The following is a 19,141-nucleotide window of genomic DNA, read 5'->3' as shown; positions in this document are numbered from 1 at the left end:
AAAAATGGATGTACAAGTGTCTCTGCAATAGGATGAATTCTTTGGGTATATGCCAAGGAGTGGTATGACTGGGTTTGTAATGTAGCTGAGATTTGTAATGTAGCTGAGCATGACCACAACCTATGATCCCCCCACTTTCTTTTCTTAATCTTTTCTTTCTTTCTCTTTTTTAAAAAATTTTTTTAAAATTTTATTATTTTATGTATGAATGTATTGCCTGCATGTGTATAAGTGCACCTGTGTTATGCAAAGCTTGCAGAGGTCAGAAGAGAGTGTTGGATCCCCTGGAACTGGAGTTACAATGGTTGTTAGCTGCTATGTGGGTGCTGGGAACTGAATTCAGGTTCTCTGCAAGGGCAGTACAGGCTGCCTGCCTGTACTTCTCTCCAGCCCCAACCTTGAACTTTTGATCCTCCTGCCTCTGTTTCCCAAGTGTTGGAATTCTAGGCATGCGTCTCTAGGCATAGGTTTTATTTGGTGACAGGATTGAACCTTGGGCTTTGTGACTGCTAGACAACCACTCTATCACCAGCTCTCTCACTCTGTAGCCCAGCCTGGCATGGAATTCACTATGCAGCCCAGTCGCAACTAAAACTGGTGGCAATCCTCCTGCCTCAGCCTCTTAAATGCTGGGATCACAAGTCTGAGTCAGTATATCCAGCATGTTTTAAAAGTTTTTGAGAAAATTAGTGCTGCTATAATTAGGATAGGGCTGGAGGGTTTGTCCTTCAGGTGCCCTTGGGGTGAAGTTTGGTCCCTAATTTAATGGCATGAAGAGGTGGTAGAGCTTTAAGAGGTGGAGGCTTGGTGGAAGGCAATTAGGTCTCTGGGCACCACCCTCAGAATGGATTAATGAACTCTCAAGGGAGTAGGTAGGTCAGCTCCAATGGGACCAGATTAGGTCCCTAAAGGATTTCTAAAAAAAATTTTTATTTTTTATTTTGTGTATGAATAATACGTATTGCCTGCATGTAAGTGCACCTGTGTCGTGCAATGCCCACAGAAGTCAGAAGAGGGCATCAGAGCCTCTGGAACTGGAGTTATGGACAGTTGTTAGCTGCCATGTGGGTGCGGGTCAGCCAGGCTAGCTGAAACGGCGAGCCATAGGTTCAGTGAGAGTGACTGAGGAAGACACTGTATGTCTACCTCTGGCTTCTGTCTACACCTGACACACACACTCACACATACATACACATACACACACACATGTACACACAGAGAATGAGTTTTAAGCCAGGCATAGTGATAGAGGCCTGTAAACTTAGCACTCAGAAGACAAGGACAGCAGGCTCACCTAGGGCTATGTAGTGCCTGTCTCCCAAATAGAAAGGTGGTATAAAGTGGGGCAGCTTCCCCACTAGCTCTCTGGCTCCCTCTAGCCATCTGATCACGCTTCTGCCCATGTTTGCCATCACACAGGGTACTGCCATGAAGCCCTCTGCCATACTGTGATGCAGCTAACAAAGTTATTTAAACTTAAGAATTGTTTCTTTCTGGAATTTTCCATGTAATATTTAGTCAGTGGCTGACTTAGGGCAAGAGAAACTGCAGAATGTGGAACTACAATGAAGTGTGGACAGCTCTAGCAGTGCATTATCAATGAACAAACTGCTGATGTCTGCAGGTGAGATTCTTCAAGTGCCCACCAAGTCTTGAGCCCCAAACATGGGACAGCTTCCTCAGCAATAGGTGAGGGCAAAGACTCTTAGGAGTGGGACCTAGCAAAGCTCTGGTGTAGAGGGAGACGCTGAGCCTTTACGACCTTTCTTCAGAGCAGAAGGTCACCCTACTCTGGCACCTCAGCTGGGGACACTGAGTAGAATCTAAAATGCAAACAAGCATGATTTTTACGTAAAGACTAAGTAAAGGATCTGTAGACGGGAACAGCTTGTCTCCTAGGAAGGAGCACCCAGACCTTAGTGTCCACATTTAAGACAAAAGGCAGGTCTGTCATTCTCACCCTCTTCCCTCACTGCTCTGTGATCACCAAGGATAACAGACGATTCCCCTACAAGGATCCTGCCTGTGATTTACATCTAACATCTTAACGGCGTCTTGAACACTGGATATAAGTTACTGCTACCACTTACTTCCCAAAACATGAGTTGACTGTATTTATTTATGTGTGTGTGTGTGTGGGGGGATGTATATACCGTGTGTGGGGTGCCTCTGAAAGCCAGAAGAAGGTGTCAGATTCCCTGGAGCTGGAGTTACAGGTGGTTGTGAACTGCCAGATATAGGTACTGGGAACTGAACTTGAGTCTTCTGCAAGAGAGTGCTCTTATCAGCTGAGTCATCTCTAGCCCCTTATTTTTATTTTTTGAGACAGAGTCTCAATGTATCTTGGGCTGGCTTCAAACTTCTGATCTTCCTGCCTCTACGGCCCAGGTGGTGGGATTACAAGTGTGGGCCACTATACCTGTTTTTTTGTGGTTTGAGGTATGAAACCCAGGGCTTCTTCCATGGTAGGCAAGTACTCTACCAACTGAGCTACATTTCCCCAGCTCCAGCTGACTGTATTTTAAAAAGGCACTGAAAATCATAGCAAAGATAAAGATGGTTTAGGAGAAAAAAGTAGCTTAGGTCTTAATGAATTAGACTATAGGGACAGAATCAGGATCATGAAAATCCTCAGATGGGAACCATTCTTCCTTAAAAGTCAAAACTAAAATCTTCACCATGGTCTAGAAGACCCTGTGACCCTGAATTAGCCCAGTGTGGTACACACCTTTGATTCTAGCACTGGGGAGGCAGAGGCAGGGGGATCTCTGTGAGATGGAGGCCAGCCAGGGAGAGCTACATAGTGAGACTCTGTTTCAAAAAATAAAAAGACCCTGTATTATCTGGCCCTGCTTCTCTCCCTTCCATTCTTCCTGTGCCTGTGTGTATGCATGTGTTCGTGTGTACGTGTGCTGTTAAAGATGGAACCCAGGGCCTTCCTCAAGCTAGGCAAGTACTCTACTACTGAACTACATCCCCAGCCCCACCTCACAGGTTTTCTGAGCTCCAGCTACACACTGTCTTAATTCCTCTCAGATAAAATGATCCCTCTGGAGTTGGACCATCATGCTTGTGGTTATCCTTGCCTAGAACGGTCTTCAGTGAGTTCTTGTTGTAATTCAGTTCTCAGCTTAGCTGGTTTCTCCTTAGAGAAACTTATCCTGACCAGCCGATCAGGGTATCTTGAAACCTTCCATGGCTTCTCTCTTCAGAACCACTTACACTGTTGTGCTCAGGGCAGGGATAAGGTGTGTCTAGCTACACCTCTACAATCTATAGCAGTGTCGTGACTATCCAGGCAGGGCCTGAGATGTTCTAGAGAGAAGCTTATGCCCCTCCTTGAGACAATGGACCTCAGGGAATTCCTCAGGGACCTGCTAGGAGAAGGAAAAGGCCAACACCTGGTGCTGGCCAGAGGAGGAGCTTGTCTGACAACTTGTCAGATGCCCATGCAGGAGAGACTGAAACCAGGACCCAGCTGGGTCAGTGATGGTGGGACCACACCTTGACCAGGACTGCTCGATTATGCATACCTTTGCCTCTAGTCTGGACACCGAAGACAAACTTGGGGGCCACAGGTCCTTGTTCCTCTCCCCAATGTGGCTACACTGAAAAAAATCTTTCTCTGCTTTTCACGATTACTGGTCTGTTTAAGTGGCCTATTGAGAATGGTGACAGAGCCTAGCTCCTTAGGGCTGCAGAGACTCAGGTTCGAACAGCTCCATAACTGTGTCAGTCTACTCAGTGCAAGAACCATTTCATATGTGCTTGACAAATATTTGTAGGTGAATGGCTGGATACTCTCTCTGGGCAGTATGTATAAGAAAATAACCCAGGAAGGATTAGGACTCAGTGAACTAGCAAAACACTTGTCCTCCGTGAGGAACACTTGGAAGGACTTTCAAAACTGGGGGAGGGGGAAGGTGCATGTAAAGCCGCTTTGAGATTTAGCATTCCTCCCATGCCAGTACTAACCAGGCGGAACCCTGACAAGCTTCCGGGACTGGACGTGACCAGTGCAGCGCAGTATGGCCACAGATGAGATTTAGCATTTCTTAACACTCTGGAAGACTCTTTTTATTTAATTTGATTTCATGTGTATCAACGTACTGCCTGCATGTAGGTTAGTGCACCCGTGTCGTGTAGTGCCCTCGGAGGTTAGGAGGCGTCGGATCCCCTGGAACTGGAATTACAGACGGCTGTTAGCTGTCATGCGGCTGCTGGGATTCGAACCTGGGTCCTCTACAAGAGCAGTGCGTGCTCCTAACCGCTGAACTATCTGTCCAGCCCCCTCTAGACTCAACTCTGGGTAGCTTGCAGAACGCCATTCTAAAGAAACCGCAGGACGGGCGTCATTTCAACAGTTAGCAAGCCCTCGAATAAGCTTTTCCCTGCGGCGATCTTTTAAAATTTCCTTCTATTTCCTAGCACCTTGACATGGCACATGCCACGAACACAGATGACAGGAGATCCCTTCTATGTAACGTGCCCGTTCCACACGTGGATGCAACAGGGAGCACAGAGGGTAAACAACAAAATGCATAAACCAAGAAGACGCAAGCCATGGGAGCCAACCATCAACACAAGCTCCTAACTCCGCGCAAAGCAGAAACCCAAGGCTCCAGGAGGCAAGGCTCCGCAGCAGAGCCGCACGCCAAGCCCCGCCCCAGCACGGGCGGATATGACGTCACTAGCGCGCGTCGTTGCCCTCTTCCACCCCAGCCTCCACCCCAGCCCCTCAATCACAGGCCGAGACCTGCGCTGCGAGACGCGCGGCAGCAGCCACCTAGCCGCCGTAGAGGGATGGGTTCCGGCTTCCTCAGCTCTCCCACCACCCTCAAAGCTCGAACCCACGCCGCTAAAGCCGGTCTTACCGGCCCACATTGCCGGCCGGGTCCTCCGTAGCTGTTCCCGCCGAGGTGCCTTCAAAGCCTCCAATGGCCGCTCCCGCCGCCGCAAGCCCCGCCCACCTTCAAAGGCTCCAATGGCCGCTTTCACCACCGCAAGCTCCGCCCTTCAAGGTCTCCAATGGCCACTCTCACCGCCGCAAAGCCCCGCCTACCCATCTAGGTCTCTAAGGTCAGCTGCCGTCTCCTCAAGTCCAGCCCACCTGGCTCGGCCTCCGCACTGTTCTCTGAGCGCCGGGGGCCCGTTGACGCATCGGAAGGGACGCGAACCCCGTTGGGCCGAGGACAGACTCTTTACCCCTCAGCTTGGCGAGTGGGCCGGTCCAGGCGGGGTGGTGCGTGTACGAGAGAGGCGGAGGGCGGGGCCTCGCGGGGTCGCGGTGGAGGGCGTGGGAGTTCTCTGCAGCTGCTGGGCCACGCTCGGGCCGCGGGTGACCTGTCTCCGCGTCCCGTCGGCGACTTTGCTGTCAGCACTTCCGGGCGCCGAGTGGCGGTGAGTGAGTTCCGGGAGCCCGGGCGGTCCGGAGGAGCGGTCTCTCCCTCGGGGTCTCGGGGAAGTTGAAGCGGGAAGACGCGGCTCAGTTCGGGCCAGACGAACTGAGACGCGGCTCAGCGCGGGGCCTCTGCCTTGGACTTCGCTGGGGACTCGCGGGTGCTGAGCTGGGGTGTCACCGTGCAGCTCTGCCCAGCACTCAGGGGCCTCCGCCTTGGACTCCGCTGGGCACTCGCGGGTGCTGAGCTGGGGTGTCACCGTGCAGCTCTGCCCAGCACTCAGGGGCCTCCGCCTTGGACTCCGCTGGGCACTCGCGGGTGCTGAGCAGGGGTGTCACCGTGCAGCTCTACCCATGCTTCCTGGCTTTGCTCTGGAGCCTGGAACCCATCAAGGTATTTGGTACTTAGTAAACTATTGTTATTTGTCTAGGAATTTGCTGGTTGAAAGAGGAGACTGTTAGAATGCATTTGAAGTGCACGAATTAGTGACTAAAAGTCACCATCCTGGCTTGTGATGTGGGACCCCATGCTACACTTGGCAAAGGAAGTGAACGTCCAGATCTCCTTCATAGTCTTTGAGGACCGTGCTTGTGGTTTCTGTAGAGTTGAACTATTGGAAACATTAAAAAATATATATTTTATTATTTTTTGCCGGGCATGGTGGCACAGGCCTTTAATCCCAGCACTTGGGAAGCGAAGCAGGTGGATCTCTGTGAGTTTGAGGCCAGCCTGGTCTACGGTAGGGAGTTCCAGGCCAGCTGGGGCTACAAAGAGACCCTGTCTAAAAATGACAAAAAAATCTTATTGTGTTTTACTTTTTTATGTGTATAGCTTGCATGTATGTAAGTGCACCCGAGTCATACAATTTCTGCGGAGGTCAGAAGAGGCTGTTGAATCTCCTGGAACTGGAGTTACACATGGTCGTTAGCTGCCATGTGGGTGCTGGAAATTGAACCTGTGTCCTCTGCAAAAGCAGCCAGTGCTCTTAACCTCTGAGCCATCTCGCCAGCCTCGTGCAAACTTTTTTTTTTACTAAAACTTTACACAAACAGCCCGGCGTAATGGCGCTCGCCTTTAATCCCATCACTCGGGAGGCAGAGGAGTGCTCTTAACCTCTGAGCCATCTCGCCAGCCTCGTGCAAACTTTTTTTTTACTAAAACTTTACACAAACAGCCCGGCGTGATGGCGCTCGCCTTTAATCCCATCACTCCGGAGGCAGAGACAGGCGGATCGCTGTGAGTTCAAGGGCCAGCCTGGTCCAGATAGTGAGTTTCAGGACAGCTGGAGCTAAAGACCAAAAAAATTTGTTTTTTACGCAAACAACAACTACAGGTGGGACCTGGTGGCCTGCGCCCAAAACCCAGTGCTTGGGAGGTTGATAGGAAGAGCAGGTGTTCAAGGGCATCCTCCCCTACAAACTTGGAGTTTGAGGCCAGCCTGGATTACATGACACCCTGTCTCAAAACAAAAACACTTTAAATGTATACAACATTGCAGTGTTAAAGGGATTCTGTTGTGACACCCTTCTGTGGCTCATTATCTTCAGGATTTTGCATTTAATTAATAGTATTTCTAAAATTGTTTTAGTGTATTGCCTGCATGTTTGTAAGTACACCTGTGTCATGCAGTATCTGAAGATGTAGGTCAGAAGAGGGCGTTGAATCCTCTGAAACTGGAGTTACAGATGGTTGTTACTTGTCCTGTGGGTCCTGGGAACTGAACCTAGGTCCTCTGCAAAGAGCTCTTAACCTCTGAGCCATCTCTCCAGCCCCACTTTTCACTTCTTTTAGTTGATTGAAAGTGAACTTCTTTTCCAAACTTTCCTTCTGTATTGCATTTAATTTCAGCATTCAGCAAGCATTTAATGGGCACTTACTACATCGCTGACTAGAATACTCTCTATGTGTACATTGTTTTTTTTCTCTGAAATTCCTGTGATGTGCAGGGTGCTTACCCTCCTGCTTTACAGGTGCTGATCAGTAATTCCAAGTGCTGCAAGGGAGGCCTGTTTCTTGAGAAGCTGTTTGGTGGAACTCGAAGTAGTGGGCAGTGTGACATGGTCTTTCCTAGGCCTGATAGCTTGGATTCCCTCTTACAGCTACTGCGTTAAGTGGGTAGGGAAGGTGGGCCATCCCCTGCCATGTCTCCTACTTCTGTTGGGATATGATTAAAGGTATGGAAAATACCAAATTAATCCCAGAGCTTTCTGACATGTAGCCTTAAAACATTGTTTTTATTATATTTGTTTTTATGTACGTGTGTCTGTGCGTGTGTATCGGAATGTGAGTGCCATGATGCATGTGTAGAAGTCAGGACAACTTGCAGGAGTGGGTTCTCTTCCGCCGTGTTGGTCCTAGGAACTGAACAGGCGAGCAGACTTGGTGCCAAGTACCTTTGCTGCTGCTTTTAAAAAATACATTTTAAAGGACTGAGGGTGTAGCTCAGTTGAGTGCTTGCCTAAGCAAAGCCCTAGGGTCCATCGGGTGTGGTGGCAGGTTTGAACAGGGAAACAGGAGGATGAGAAGTTCAAGGTCTATTGGAAATCTTGTCTTTAAAAAACTGATACATGTGCTGGGCATGGTGGAGCACACCTTTAATCCCAGCACTCAGGAGGCAGAGGCAGGCGGATTTCTGTGAGTTCAAGGCCAGCCTGGTCTCCATTAGTGAATCTGGGCCAGCTGCGGCTACAGGAAAACCATGTCTCAAAAAAGACCAACCCCCCCCAAACCCAAAACTGATATATTTTAAAAAGCATTAAATGTAAATTTCCAGTTTTTGCTAGAGAACAGATTTTTTCAGACCCAGCAAGAGACTTCTGGCCTCAGCTCATTGTTCTTTGGGTCTTTATGAGACAGGGTACCCCTGTAGCCCCAGCTGGCCTGGAATTCCCTTATGTAGACCAGGCTGGCCTTGAACTCACAGAGATCCGCCTGCCTCTGCTTCCCAAGTGCTGGGAATAAAGGTGTGCGCCACCACACCCGGCCTTGTTTTATTTTTAGCTTACCTTATTTAATCATTTAATTTTTATTTATTTATTTTAAAAAGCCCTCAGAATCATGTATTTCTCATTATAGATGTTTATGTTTGTGTGTGCCCTGGCATGTGTGTGTGTCCAAGCTTGCCGCACACATGGGCATGGGGGTCAGAGGACAACTTGTGGGTATCTGTTCTCTCTGTCCACCATGTGGGTTCTGGGGGTCAAACTCAAGTTGTCATGTGTGGTAGCAAGCACCTTTATTTACCCTCTGAGCCAACTTGCTGACCTTTCTAAATTAAAAATGTTTTATTGTGTGTGTGTGTGTGTGTGTGTGTGTGTGTGTGTGTGTGTATGTGTGTGCACACCCGTGTGCGCGCGTGCCTGTCTACTCAGGACAGAGGAGGACATCACCTGCCCTGCTCTGTATCACTCTTACCTTATGCCACCCAGTCTCTCATTGAGCCTGAAACTTACCATTTGGGCCAGACTGTCTGGGTATTGGGCTCCAGGATCCACTTGTGTCTGCTGCCCGTGCTGGGGTTCCAGGCCCTTTCCTTATTTTAAAATATTACAAATTGCAACTTTAGGGTAAATTTCTTTGCTGGGTAGCCGCACAGCAACAAAATTTTTGTAAAGGGAACTCAAACAAAGTTACTATAGGGAGATCCCCCCATTAGACATCCAGCGTGCATTACTGGCTGGTTATCCTTTGTAGCTAGTCTCTTACTTGTGTTCTAAAATTGTGCCACCTGGTGGTACAGCAAGGAATTTGTTAGATAAGCCTGTTCAGGGCTAAGGTAGAACAGCTTTCTCACCAAGAATAGGAGGAAGCAAAATAATTGTTTGAACTAGTCACCTAGGGTAAACAATTAGAGGAGCTCCATGCTTGAAGATCATTATTTCTGAATTAAGATGTGAAAAATATAACTCCCCTGCCTAGCTCTATGGTGTTAAGCATATTTTAAGTGAATTTTGTTATAGTGGGCAGAAAGTCTTTGTCTTTGTTTATATATGATATGCATGCATAGCTTGGCCAAGCACCTTCTTGAATACAGCTGCTTCTTGATTTGTGGAGCACGTCCAGATAAACTCACTGTAAGCTGAAATTTAAGTCAAAACTTCTTTTAAGGGCAGGGGATGAAGTGTAGTGTAGGAGTGCTTGCTTAGCACACACATGGCCTGTGATTTGATCCCCAGCACTGAAAAAAAATGAGTTCGGTATTTCCAACTGACTAAATGTTGTAGCTTATCCCAGTCTACTGCATATGCCCAGAATGCTTACATTAACTTACAGTTGGGCAGAATCTTCTAATACAAAGACACTTTAAAAATAAGATCTTGAATATCTTTCGCGCACAGTTGGACATTTTCTAGGTAATGTGAAAACACAATAGTGCTTCAGAAAATAACTGCCCGTAAAAATAAGATCTTGAATATCTTTCGCGCACAGTTGGACATTTTCTAGGTATGACAAGAATGTGAAAACACAATAGTCCTTCAGAAAATAACTGCCCATCGAGTGTGGGTAGTTTCTCTGCCTGGGAGTGGGAACTGGGTGCCACTGCCCAGCACTGGGAAGGCTTGTGACGCTGCGCTGCATATTGCTGGTTTATAAAAATACCAAGTTCTGAACCACAGTTTCTGAATGCATGTCACTTTTCCACTATAATAAAGTCACCGAAAGTAGAGACCATCTGTCTTTGCTTTGCTAATTAAAAAAAGCTATTTCAAAGCATCCTAAGTTTGTGTTTGAACTGTAAAGGCACAATTTGAGGGCTGATTGATTAAAAATATATGAAAATATTTTGACAGGTACATTTGTGAAATAAAATATTAAAGTAATTTGCTAGGTGGGAAACTAGTGTACTTCCAGAAAAAGCAAGCCAGATGGAAACAAGATAACTGCATCATATGTCGCTGGAGGTGCGATACCAGGGCGTGCTTGGCATACATTGCTGAAGTACCATATCAGTCTTCATTCTTCTGAGACAATAATTTGTCATTAAAATGACCTGCAGTCTGTGCGCTGGTGAAACAACTTGAACATGGCTTCCTTTCCATTTTCCATTTCAAATACCCAGCTGGGTGGAACAGCCTGATTTGTGGCCTTTAGCTATGGTGTGTGTGTATGGTAGTTACAGATACCTTAATAAAATTGCAGTGTAAAGTAGTAGCTGTGCTGTAATTCATGGGAATTATTTGTCAGACTTTGGAGGGTATTTGTTGGGAGTGGATAGGCAATTTGAACTTTCTGAAACATATGCACCTATTTCTCAGACTTTTTATTTTAAAATATATTGAGGTATAATATACATACCATAAAATTGGACCATTGTAAGTGAACTCAGTGACTTTAGTAAGTTGTAGAATTGTGCAGCCATTACTGTGACCCAGTTTAGAACAGTTTGAGCACTCAAAGACAGCCCTTTTTGTTCAAATTAACCTTCATTCTCCCTTTTGGTTCCAGAGAACCAGTGGCTTGTTTTTTGTTGGTATAAACCTAACCTTTTCTTTTTATTAGTATTTATTATTTTATGTGTATGCATGTATTGCCTGCATGTAGGTAAGTGCACCTGTGTTGTGCAATGCCTGCGGAGGTCAGAAGAGACTGTCGGATCCCCTGGAACTGGAGTTACAGACAGTTGTTAGCTGCCATGTGGGTGCTGGGATTCAAACCCAGGTCTTCTGCAAGAACGACCAGTGTTCTTAACCACCGAGCCCTCTCTCCCGCCCAAACTTAACCTTTTCTAAATGTAGTCATTCAATATGTAGTTCACCAGTGTTAGATCATGTGTCACTAGTTTCTTTTAATTGCTATGTAGCATATTATACAGTCAAACCGCATTTTGCTTGTGTTTACTTGGTAATTATTAGGCATTTGGGTGGTTTCCAGGTTCAGATATAAAAACAGTGCTTCTGTGCATATTCACACACGTCTTTGAGTAGATTTAAGTTTTTTTAAAAAAACTTATTTTATGTGTTCTGCCTGCATGTGTGTAGTGCCTGTAGAAGCCAGAAGAGGGCATCAGACCCCTTGGGACTCAAGTTATGAATGGTTGTTAGCCACCATGTAGGTGTTGGGAACTGAACCCAGTTCCTCTGTAAGAGTAGCCAATACTCAACCACTGAGCCATCTTTCAAGCCCCAGTGAATTTAAGTTTTCACTTATTGAGTAGGGTCCTAGGTGTGCAGTTGTTGAGTTATCTGGTACGTTTGTGTGTTTTACTTCTTAAGAAACTGCAAAATGTTTCCCTAAGTATCTGCTATTTTACATCCTCTATATAGCAGTGTGTGAGTTCATTTCTCCATACCCTAATGCATGTTTGGTATTGACTGACTTTCTGATTATAGACAGTCCCTAATTTAATGGTGGTTGAACTTAAGATTCTTCAACTTTACAATGATGCAAAAGCAGTACACAGTCAGTAGGAACCTTTCATGGGATTTTGACCTGTGATCTTTTCCATGGCCAGCGATAGTTCTCTTGATGCTGGGTAGTGCAGCAGGCTGTGGCTCTTGGACAGCCTTAGGATCATGAGGTCAGACTTTACAGTGTGTGTGTTGCCAGTACTTTTTGGATATTGTGTTTTTCTGTTTTGGCATCCCAACATGTCTACAGAATGCCCATCTGTGTCTCCTGCTTCTGGTGTAAAGAGAAGGAGGAAGGCGATTACTCTGGAGTTGAAGCTTAAAATAATTGCCCAGCATGAAGGTGGTAAGCCAGTAATGGTCATCTCATGGCAGTCAGGACTTTCCCAGTCCACAATTCAACCATCTTGAAGGATAAGAAGCGAATTAGTGTTGCAGTGAAATCATCAGCATCTGTTAAGTTCACTGTCATCATGAAGAGCTGGGCCCGTCAACGACATGGAAAAGTTACTGGTTGAGTGGACAGAAGAGCAGGTCCAGAGCGCATCCCACTGAGCCTGAGGATGATCCAGGCTAAGGCTAGGAGCCTCTTCAATCTGCTCAGAGAGCATGCTGATCCCACCTAGACACAGATGTTTACAGCAAGTCATGGGTGGTTCCCACGCGTCAAAAAAACGTCATAATTTTCATCGTGTTAAGTGGCGAGGCAGCTGCTGCTGATGTTGAATGTGCTGAATCATTTAGGGAAGAGTTGCATAGGATAATTGTGGATCAGAGATACTTACCGGAACAGACATTTAATGTTGATAAAACAAGTGTGTTGTGGAAGTGCATGTCAGAGGTGCATGCATCGTGAAGAGTCCAAGACAAGACGAGGAATCAGAGGCTGCAGAGCTCTGCTCTTGGGAGGGGATGTTACACAGTTCAAATGAAAGCCTTTTCTGATCTACCACTCAGAACCTAGAACATCCAAAAATGAACAAGGCTTCCTGTTTACTGTCACCATAACGAGAAGGCTTGGATGGCATCAGCATTGTTGAAGACTGGTTTCTGACCTGTTCTGTTCCACAAGCAAGAGAAGATCACAGGCAAAGCAGTGTCCCATTCAAGGTTCTTCGGATCCTAGACGGTGCTCCAGGACACCCACCACACGTTAGTGAAGTGCATCCTGGTGTACAGCTGGTGTATTTGTGGAGACCACTACCATGCTATTCAGCCACTGGACCAGGTGCTATAGCTGTGTTCAGAGCACACTATTTATGCACCCACCACACGTTAGTGAAGTGCATCCTGGTGTACAGCTGGTGTATTTGCGGAGACCACTACCATGCTCTTCAGCCACTGGACCAGGTGCTATAGCTGTGTTCAGAGCACACTATTTATAGAAAATACTTGCATAGGACGTGGAAGCCACTAAATCTGGTCAAACACTCCTCGAGTTCTGGAAAGGTTTTACATCCTGCATGCTATCCGGAACATTGCTGCAGCATGGGAAGACGTCACACAGCATGCATGCACTGCTTTTGGAAGGAAGTTTGGAAGACGTGAGTACAATCAGGGCTTTAACAAAGATGCTAGTGATGCAATAGCGACAAGATGCTAGCTCTCGGAAAGCAGCTAGTATTGGACACTGACGAGGAGGACATTCTCAAGAGTATCATTGTTGGGGCGAGGAGCTTTCTGGTGAAGAGCTGATTGAACTGCGGCAGGAGCATAAAGAAGTTGAAGCAGAGGAGGTTAGGCTCGAGGCACCAAGAGCATTGACAGTGGAGAAGCAGGCCCGCCCCTCTCAGCCTCGGATGACAATTGTGAGAGGTTCGCAAGAGCTGGCGGGCAGGTGCAGGGCGCTCTTACTGCAGAGAGCTGTGTATGACAAGCAGAAGCAAGGCGTGCGGTCAAAGGGTCTCTGTGAGGAATGCTGCTTGCTAAGCCAAGTGTTGTTACCTCTGCCTTCTCTGAGCTTTTCTCCAGTGCCATCCAAAGAGAGAGTAATTGATAGCCATGTCATGTGGCATCCATGTCATCCAGCAGTTAATTGTAGTTCTGTGCTTCAAATGTTCTTGAGTCTGTGTGCTTTCAGCTGTGTGAATTACTGGTGAGTACTCACACAGCCTTTCTGATGTTCACTCAGTCCAGTACCCCAGCATTCAGGATAATCAACACTCGATGGGAAGATTAGCTTTTTTTTTTTTTTTGAGACAAGGCCTGGAGCTCGTTATGTAGACCAGTTTGGCCTTGAACTGACAGAGATTCGCCTGCTTGTGCAATGATTTGTTTATTTTAGTAGATTTTAGTTTTTAGAGCAGTTTTAGGGTCATAGCACAGTCGAGCAGAAAGTGTGGTGCCCCTATCTCCCCCGTTTCTGCCTACATCTGCCAACATCCTAAAAGCAGTTGGAAGTTCGTCGTAGTTGATGTCCCCATTGCCACCCAAATGGGACCTCTCAATTTTTTTTTAATAAAACTTTAATTTTTAAACTACATTTCCTTACTTTTGTATGTGGGGTGTGCGTGTACCATAGTAATTGTATGGAGGCCAGAAGAAAACTTGCTAGAATCTATTTTCTCCTTCCACCATGTGGGTCCTGGGGATTGAAGTCAGGTCCTCAGACTTGGCAGCAAGTGCCTTTATCTGCTGAGCCATCTCACCAGCCTGGGGCTTTTCATTTTCTTTATAGTGTTTTCTAAAGTGTAAAAGATTTAAAAATTGGTGAGATGATGCTTTTTATTTACCTAAGAACTCTTTGCCCAACCTAAGATCACAATTCTCTGCTGCTTTTCCTTCCTTTCCTCTCTTTCTCCAGATTATAGTATAATACACCTCCCCTGAGATCTGCCACCCTAACCCTGTTTAGGCACACAGTGTATCAGTTTTGAACACATTAATGTTATACAGCAGTCACCACATTCTATCTTTGTAACTCTTTTTTTCCTTAAGAAAGGGAAACTACTTGTTAAACAGCTGATGTTTCCTGTCCTCAGCCCCTGGCAGCCACTATTCTGTGTGCAATCTGACTGCTCTGTTCTCCTGTGTGTGCAGTCTGACTGCTCTGTTCTCCTGTGTGTGCAGTCTGACTGCTCTGTTCTCCTGTGTGTGCAGTCTGACTGCTCTGTTCTCCTGTGTGTGCAGTCTGACTGCTCTGTTCTCCTGTGTGTGCAGTCTGACTGCTCTGTTCTCCTGTGTGTGCAGTCTGACTGCTCTGTTCTCCTGTGTGTGCAGTCTGACTGCTCTGTTCTCCTGTGTGTGCAGTCTGACTGCTCTGTTCTCCTGTGTGTGCAGTCTGACTGCTCTGTTCTCCTGTGTGTGCAGTCTGACTGCTCTGTTCTCCTGTGTGTGCAGTCTGACTGCTCTGTTCTCCTGTGTGTGCAGTCTGACTGCTCTGTTCTCCTGTGTGTGCAGTCTGACTGCTCTGTTCTCCTGTGTGTGCAGTCTGACTGCTCTGTTCTCCTGTGTGTGCAGTCTGACTGCTCTGTTCTCCTGTGTGTGCAGTCTGACTGCTCTGTTCTCCTGTGTGTGCAGTCTGACTGCTCTGTTCTCCTGTGTGTGCAGTCTGACTGCTCTGTTCTCCTGTGTGTGCAGTCTGACTGCTCTGTTCTCCTGTGTGTGCAGTCTGACTGCTCTGTTCTCCTGTGTGTGCAGTCTGACTGCTCTGTTCTCCTGTGTGTGCAGTCTGACTGCTCTGTTCTCCTGTGTGTGCAGTCTGACTGCTCTGTTCTCCTGTGTGTGCAGCCTGACTGCTCTGTTCTCCTGTGTGTGCAGTCTGACTGCTCTGTTCTCCTGTGTGTGCAGCCTGACTGCTCTTAGGCACTTCATGCAAGTGACATTTTGCAGTATTTTGCCTTTGAGACGGAAATGCTTTGAGCATATTTTCCCCAAAGTGCATCCAGTCGCAGCATGCTAGCTTCTTTCCCTGCTGGGACTCAGTGGTTTTTCATCATGTGTGTGCATTGTGCTTGTCTGTGCATCTGTGTGTGCTCTTTAGATTGCTTGTTTCTGCTATCGTGGGCCGTCTATGCACATGAGCGTCTTACAGTCTTTTTCAGGGCACTGCCTTCAGTTCTTTGGGTTGCTCGGTCATATAGCACATTTTGAGAGAGTCTCACTACGTAGCTTGTGCTGGCCTGGAATTTGCTATGTAACCACGTCAGACTGGCTTGAGCTCAGTTTTCTCCTGCTCTGCCTCCTGAGTGCTGAAATTATATGTCTGGGTCCCTATGTCTAATTTTTTCCTAGCTACTATTTCCCAGAGTGGCTGCACTATTTTACATTACCAGCAGTGCACAGGGTTCCAGTTCCTCCACAGCCTCACTAGCACTTGTTATTTTCTGGGGGTTTTGTTTGTTTTGTTTCTTAAGATTTGCTTAGTGTGTGTGTGTGTGTGTGTGTGTGTGTGTGTGTGCGCGCGCCTCCATGTGCTTATGTGCACCATGGGCATGCCATGCCAGTAGAGGCCAGAAGAGGCTGGCCATTGATCCCCTGGAACTGCCTGCATGTTGGTTTATGAGCTGCCTGATGTCTGGAGTAGTTCTTAGGTTTTCTTTTTACAAAGATTAAAAAAAGGGCTGGAGAGATGGCTCAGTGGTTAAGAACACTGTTCTTTCTTGCATAAGACCTGGGTTCTTAGCACCTACATGGTGGCTAACAACAGTCTGTAAGTCCCTTCTGTCCTCCGCAGGCATTGCACGACACGGGTGCACTTACCTACATGCAGGCAATACACGCATACACATAAAATAAAAATAATAAAATATAAAAAATTTTAACAAAGATTAAAACAAGTAGTGCATTCTTCTGGGTGTTTTCTGAGTTAAAGTGTGTTTTAAAGGATAGCACAGTAATACTGCATAATGTAACTATAGCAAACATTTCAAAATAATGAGTTTCCTTTGGCCTTGGTTGCTAATTTTCTACTTTGTGATTGAACCATTAAACTAATTTCAGAGATCTTAGCTTCCTATTTTCAGTGTAATAATTACTTTTATGTATGATCCATTAAATTTGAAAAGAAAATTGTCTGGCATCTTCTTTCACTTCATCATTTAGGGAGGTTTTCTCAGCCAGATGTTAAAAAGGAAGCAATCTGTATTAAGTCACACTAATGTGAGACTGACTAATGGCCTTTTAACCCTCTCAGAGGAATATATGCTTTAAAAGAATTACTAAGCTGGGCGTGGTGGCACACACCTTTAATCCCCGCTCTAGGAAGATTGAGGCAGGCTAATTTCTGTGAAATTGAGATCAGCCTGGTCTACATATCGAGTTCCTGGTCAGCTGGGGCTACAGGGAAACCCTGTCTATTAAGCCAATTCACTTAATTGGTGAAATTTCACCTGTGAGAAGCATTTAAAGAGGGCCTTATTAGCAAAGGCAGGCTGTTTCTGCTTGAGCGCTTAGTCCAGGATTAGCTCTCCTGAGGATTACAAGGATTACTGCTCTTCTACCCCTGGACTAGCAGGTTTTCTAAAGTCTGATAACTTCCTGGATATTTAAGTCATTGGGTAAGAATCTGTGGTTCCAGTTGAGTAGTTTGCCTAAGGCCACACAGCTGGTTAATTAACATTCTCTTCTGATAAGGTGACTTGATTCCTACTGAAATTAGGGTTGGGTGGTATTCTTGGTCTATCATGCCTATTCATGGAATGCTTGTATTCACAGGTTGCACTGCTGTGGTCCTTCCTCCTGAAGATGCATCCTGACTTATCTCCACACTTGCACACTGAAGAATGCAACACCTTGATTAACTTGCTTAAGGAATGTCACAAAAATGTAAGCGTTCAGAAAAATGACCATAGAACACAAGTGACGCTTAGTGACAACACTCTTGAAATGTTCTCTGCTAGAGAAGGAGAGATAAGTGTTCATAATGAGCCGGTCCCAGTGTACATTCTGTTGCTGTGATAAAACACTGACCAGATACTACTTGGGGAGGAAAGGGTTTATTTAGTGTCACAGTCCATCACTGCGGGAAGCCGAGGCAGGAACCTGGAGGCAGGGACTGAGGTAGAGACCCCTGAGGAGCACTGCTTTCCCGCTTGCTTTCCCTCTGCTTGCTCAGCTACCCTCCTTACTCAAGCCAGGCCCACCTGCCTAGGGACAGCACTGTGCTGGGCCCTCCTACATCAGTTAACACTCAGGAAATGCCTCAGTTGAGATGATCTTGTCTCAGGTTTGTCTAGGTTTGGGTCGGGTTGATGAACACTGTGAGGAGTCAGAGTTTCCTGAAGACTAGCAATTGATGCATTTGACTCCCCTCTGCCATACCGCTTTCTTAAATGTTGCATTAGAGGACTTTAGAAATCACGTGTCAGTTGGAATCCATGCTTTTGAAGTGAAATGCCTTCCTTTCTTAGAGGTGGGATGCTAGAACACTTACACCCAGCTCCAGTTTTTCTGATCATTACAAGATTTCCACTATTTGACAGTCCTCATTTTGTGTTTTATGGTAATTTAAACACTTTTTTTTTTTTCTTTTTGAATCAGGGTCTCCCTGTAGCCCCAGCTGTCCTAGAACTTACTATGTAGACCAGGCTGGCCTTGAACTCACAGAGATCTGCTTGCCTCTGTCTCCCGAGTGCTGGGATTAAAGGCGTGCACTCGGCTTAGAAAGACTCATTTTTAATGCTACTAACACTTAGATGTTTGCACATGCGTCTCTGATCTCTATGTATCTGATTATTACTAGTCACCACAGTCGGTTACACTTGGATCCTTGGCACCTGAGTATGGATATAAAATCATCAGCTAGATTGCACTGGTAATGTTTATCACCTCTACTAATGAACATGAAATAAATTTTTATGCTTCTTCCTCAAATATAACTCCTTTTTTTATTTGTTGATTTTTTTGTGTGTATATCATACAGAACGTCCCACACAATCTTATTCATCTATATACCCACTTCCCAAATGGCACCCTCCCATAGCCTCCCCCCACCCCCACTGGAGCCCATATACTCTGTCATCCCTGTTACTGTCCACTGTGTTGTCGGCACCCCCAGCCGTTCCCCAGTGCTTGTCCAGCCTGCTGAATCTAGTTAGCCTATCTAGAGAGCCGTGTTTTAGGAAGATCAGCTGTTCCTCATCTAGCAGTAATCAGTTGCCAATATTCCTTTAGATAAGATTGGGGCCTGCTGTTCATTTTCCCAGTTCTATGCTGGGTTACTGTCTGAGAGTCTCTTGGGCCACCCTGACCAACAACTTGTGTTTTTCTTTAATTTTGGTGCTTCTGTTTACCTCATGATATTTTTAAACTATGAATGTATCAAATTTAATAATACAGAGAAGTACTTGGGCCACCCTGACCAACAACTTGTGTTTTTCTTTAATTTTGGTGCTTCTATTTACCTCATGATATTTTTAAACTATGATGTATCAAATTTAATAATACAGAGAAGTG

At 46.1% G+C, this 19,141-nt stretch overlaps 2 protein-coding genes across 3 annotated transcripts in view; one reads left to right on the top strand and one right to left on the bottom strand.

Moving 5' to 3' along the window:
• Positions 1-4,998, bottom strand: part of Cenpn (centromere protein N) — a 28,816-nt gene extending 23,818 nt beyond the window's left edge. Inside the window, exon 1 of the mRNA XM_008848262.2 lies at positions 4,875-4,998. The gene's annotated coding sequence lies outside the window, so the exon portion shown is untranslated. The remainder of the gene's footprint in view (positions 1-4,874) is intronic.
• Positions 4,999-5,131: 133 nt separating this feature from the next.
• The window catches only part of Cmc2 (C-X9-C motif containing 2), a 32,018-nt gene continuing 18,008 nt past the window's right edge, over positions 5,132-19,141 (top strand). Inside the window, exons 1-2 of one of the 2 annotated variants that reach the window (XM_008848261.2) lie at positions 5,132-5,400; positions 17,402-17,512. In XM_008848261.2, coding sequence (XP_008846483.1) covers positions 17,432-17,512 — 81 coding nt within the window. In that variant the 5' untranslated portion in view covers positions 5,132-5,400; positions 17,402-17,431. The other variant, XM_008848260.3, reaches the window with a different exon arrangement.

This window comes from Nannospalax galili, unplaced genomic scaffold (genome assembly GCF_000622305.1).
Source record: "Nannospalax galili isolate Female #2095 unplaced genomic scaffold, S.galili_v1.0 scaffold1744, whole genome shotgun sequence".
Lineage (NCBI taxonomy): Eukaryota > Metazoa > Chordata > Mammalia > Rodentia > Spalacidae > Nannospalax > Nannospalax galili.
Note: the sequence above shows the minus strand (reverse complement) of the source record. Positions and strands in the feature narration are given on the sequence as shown.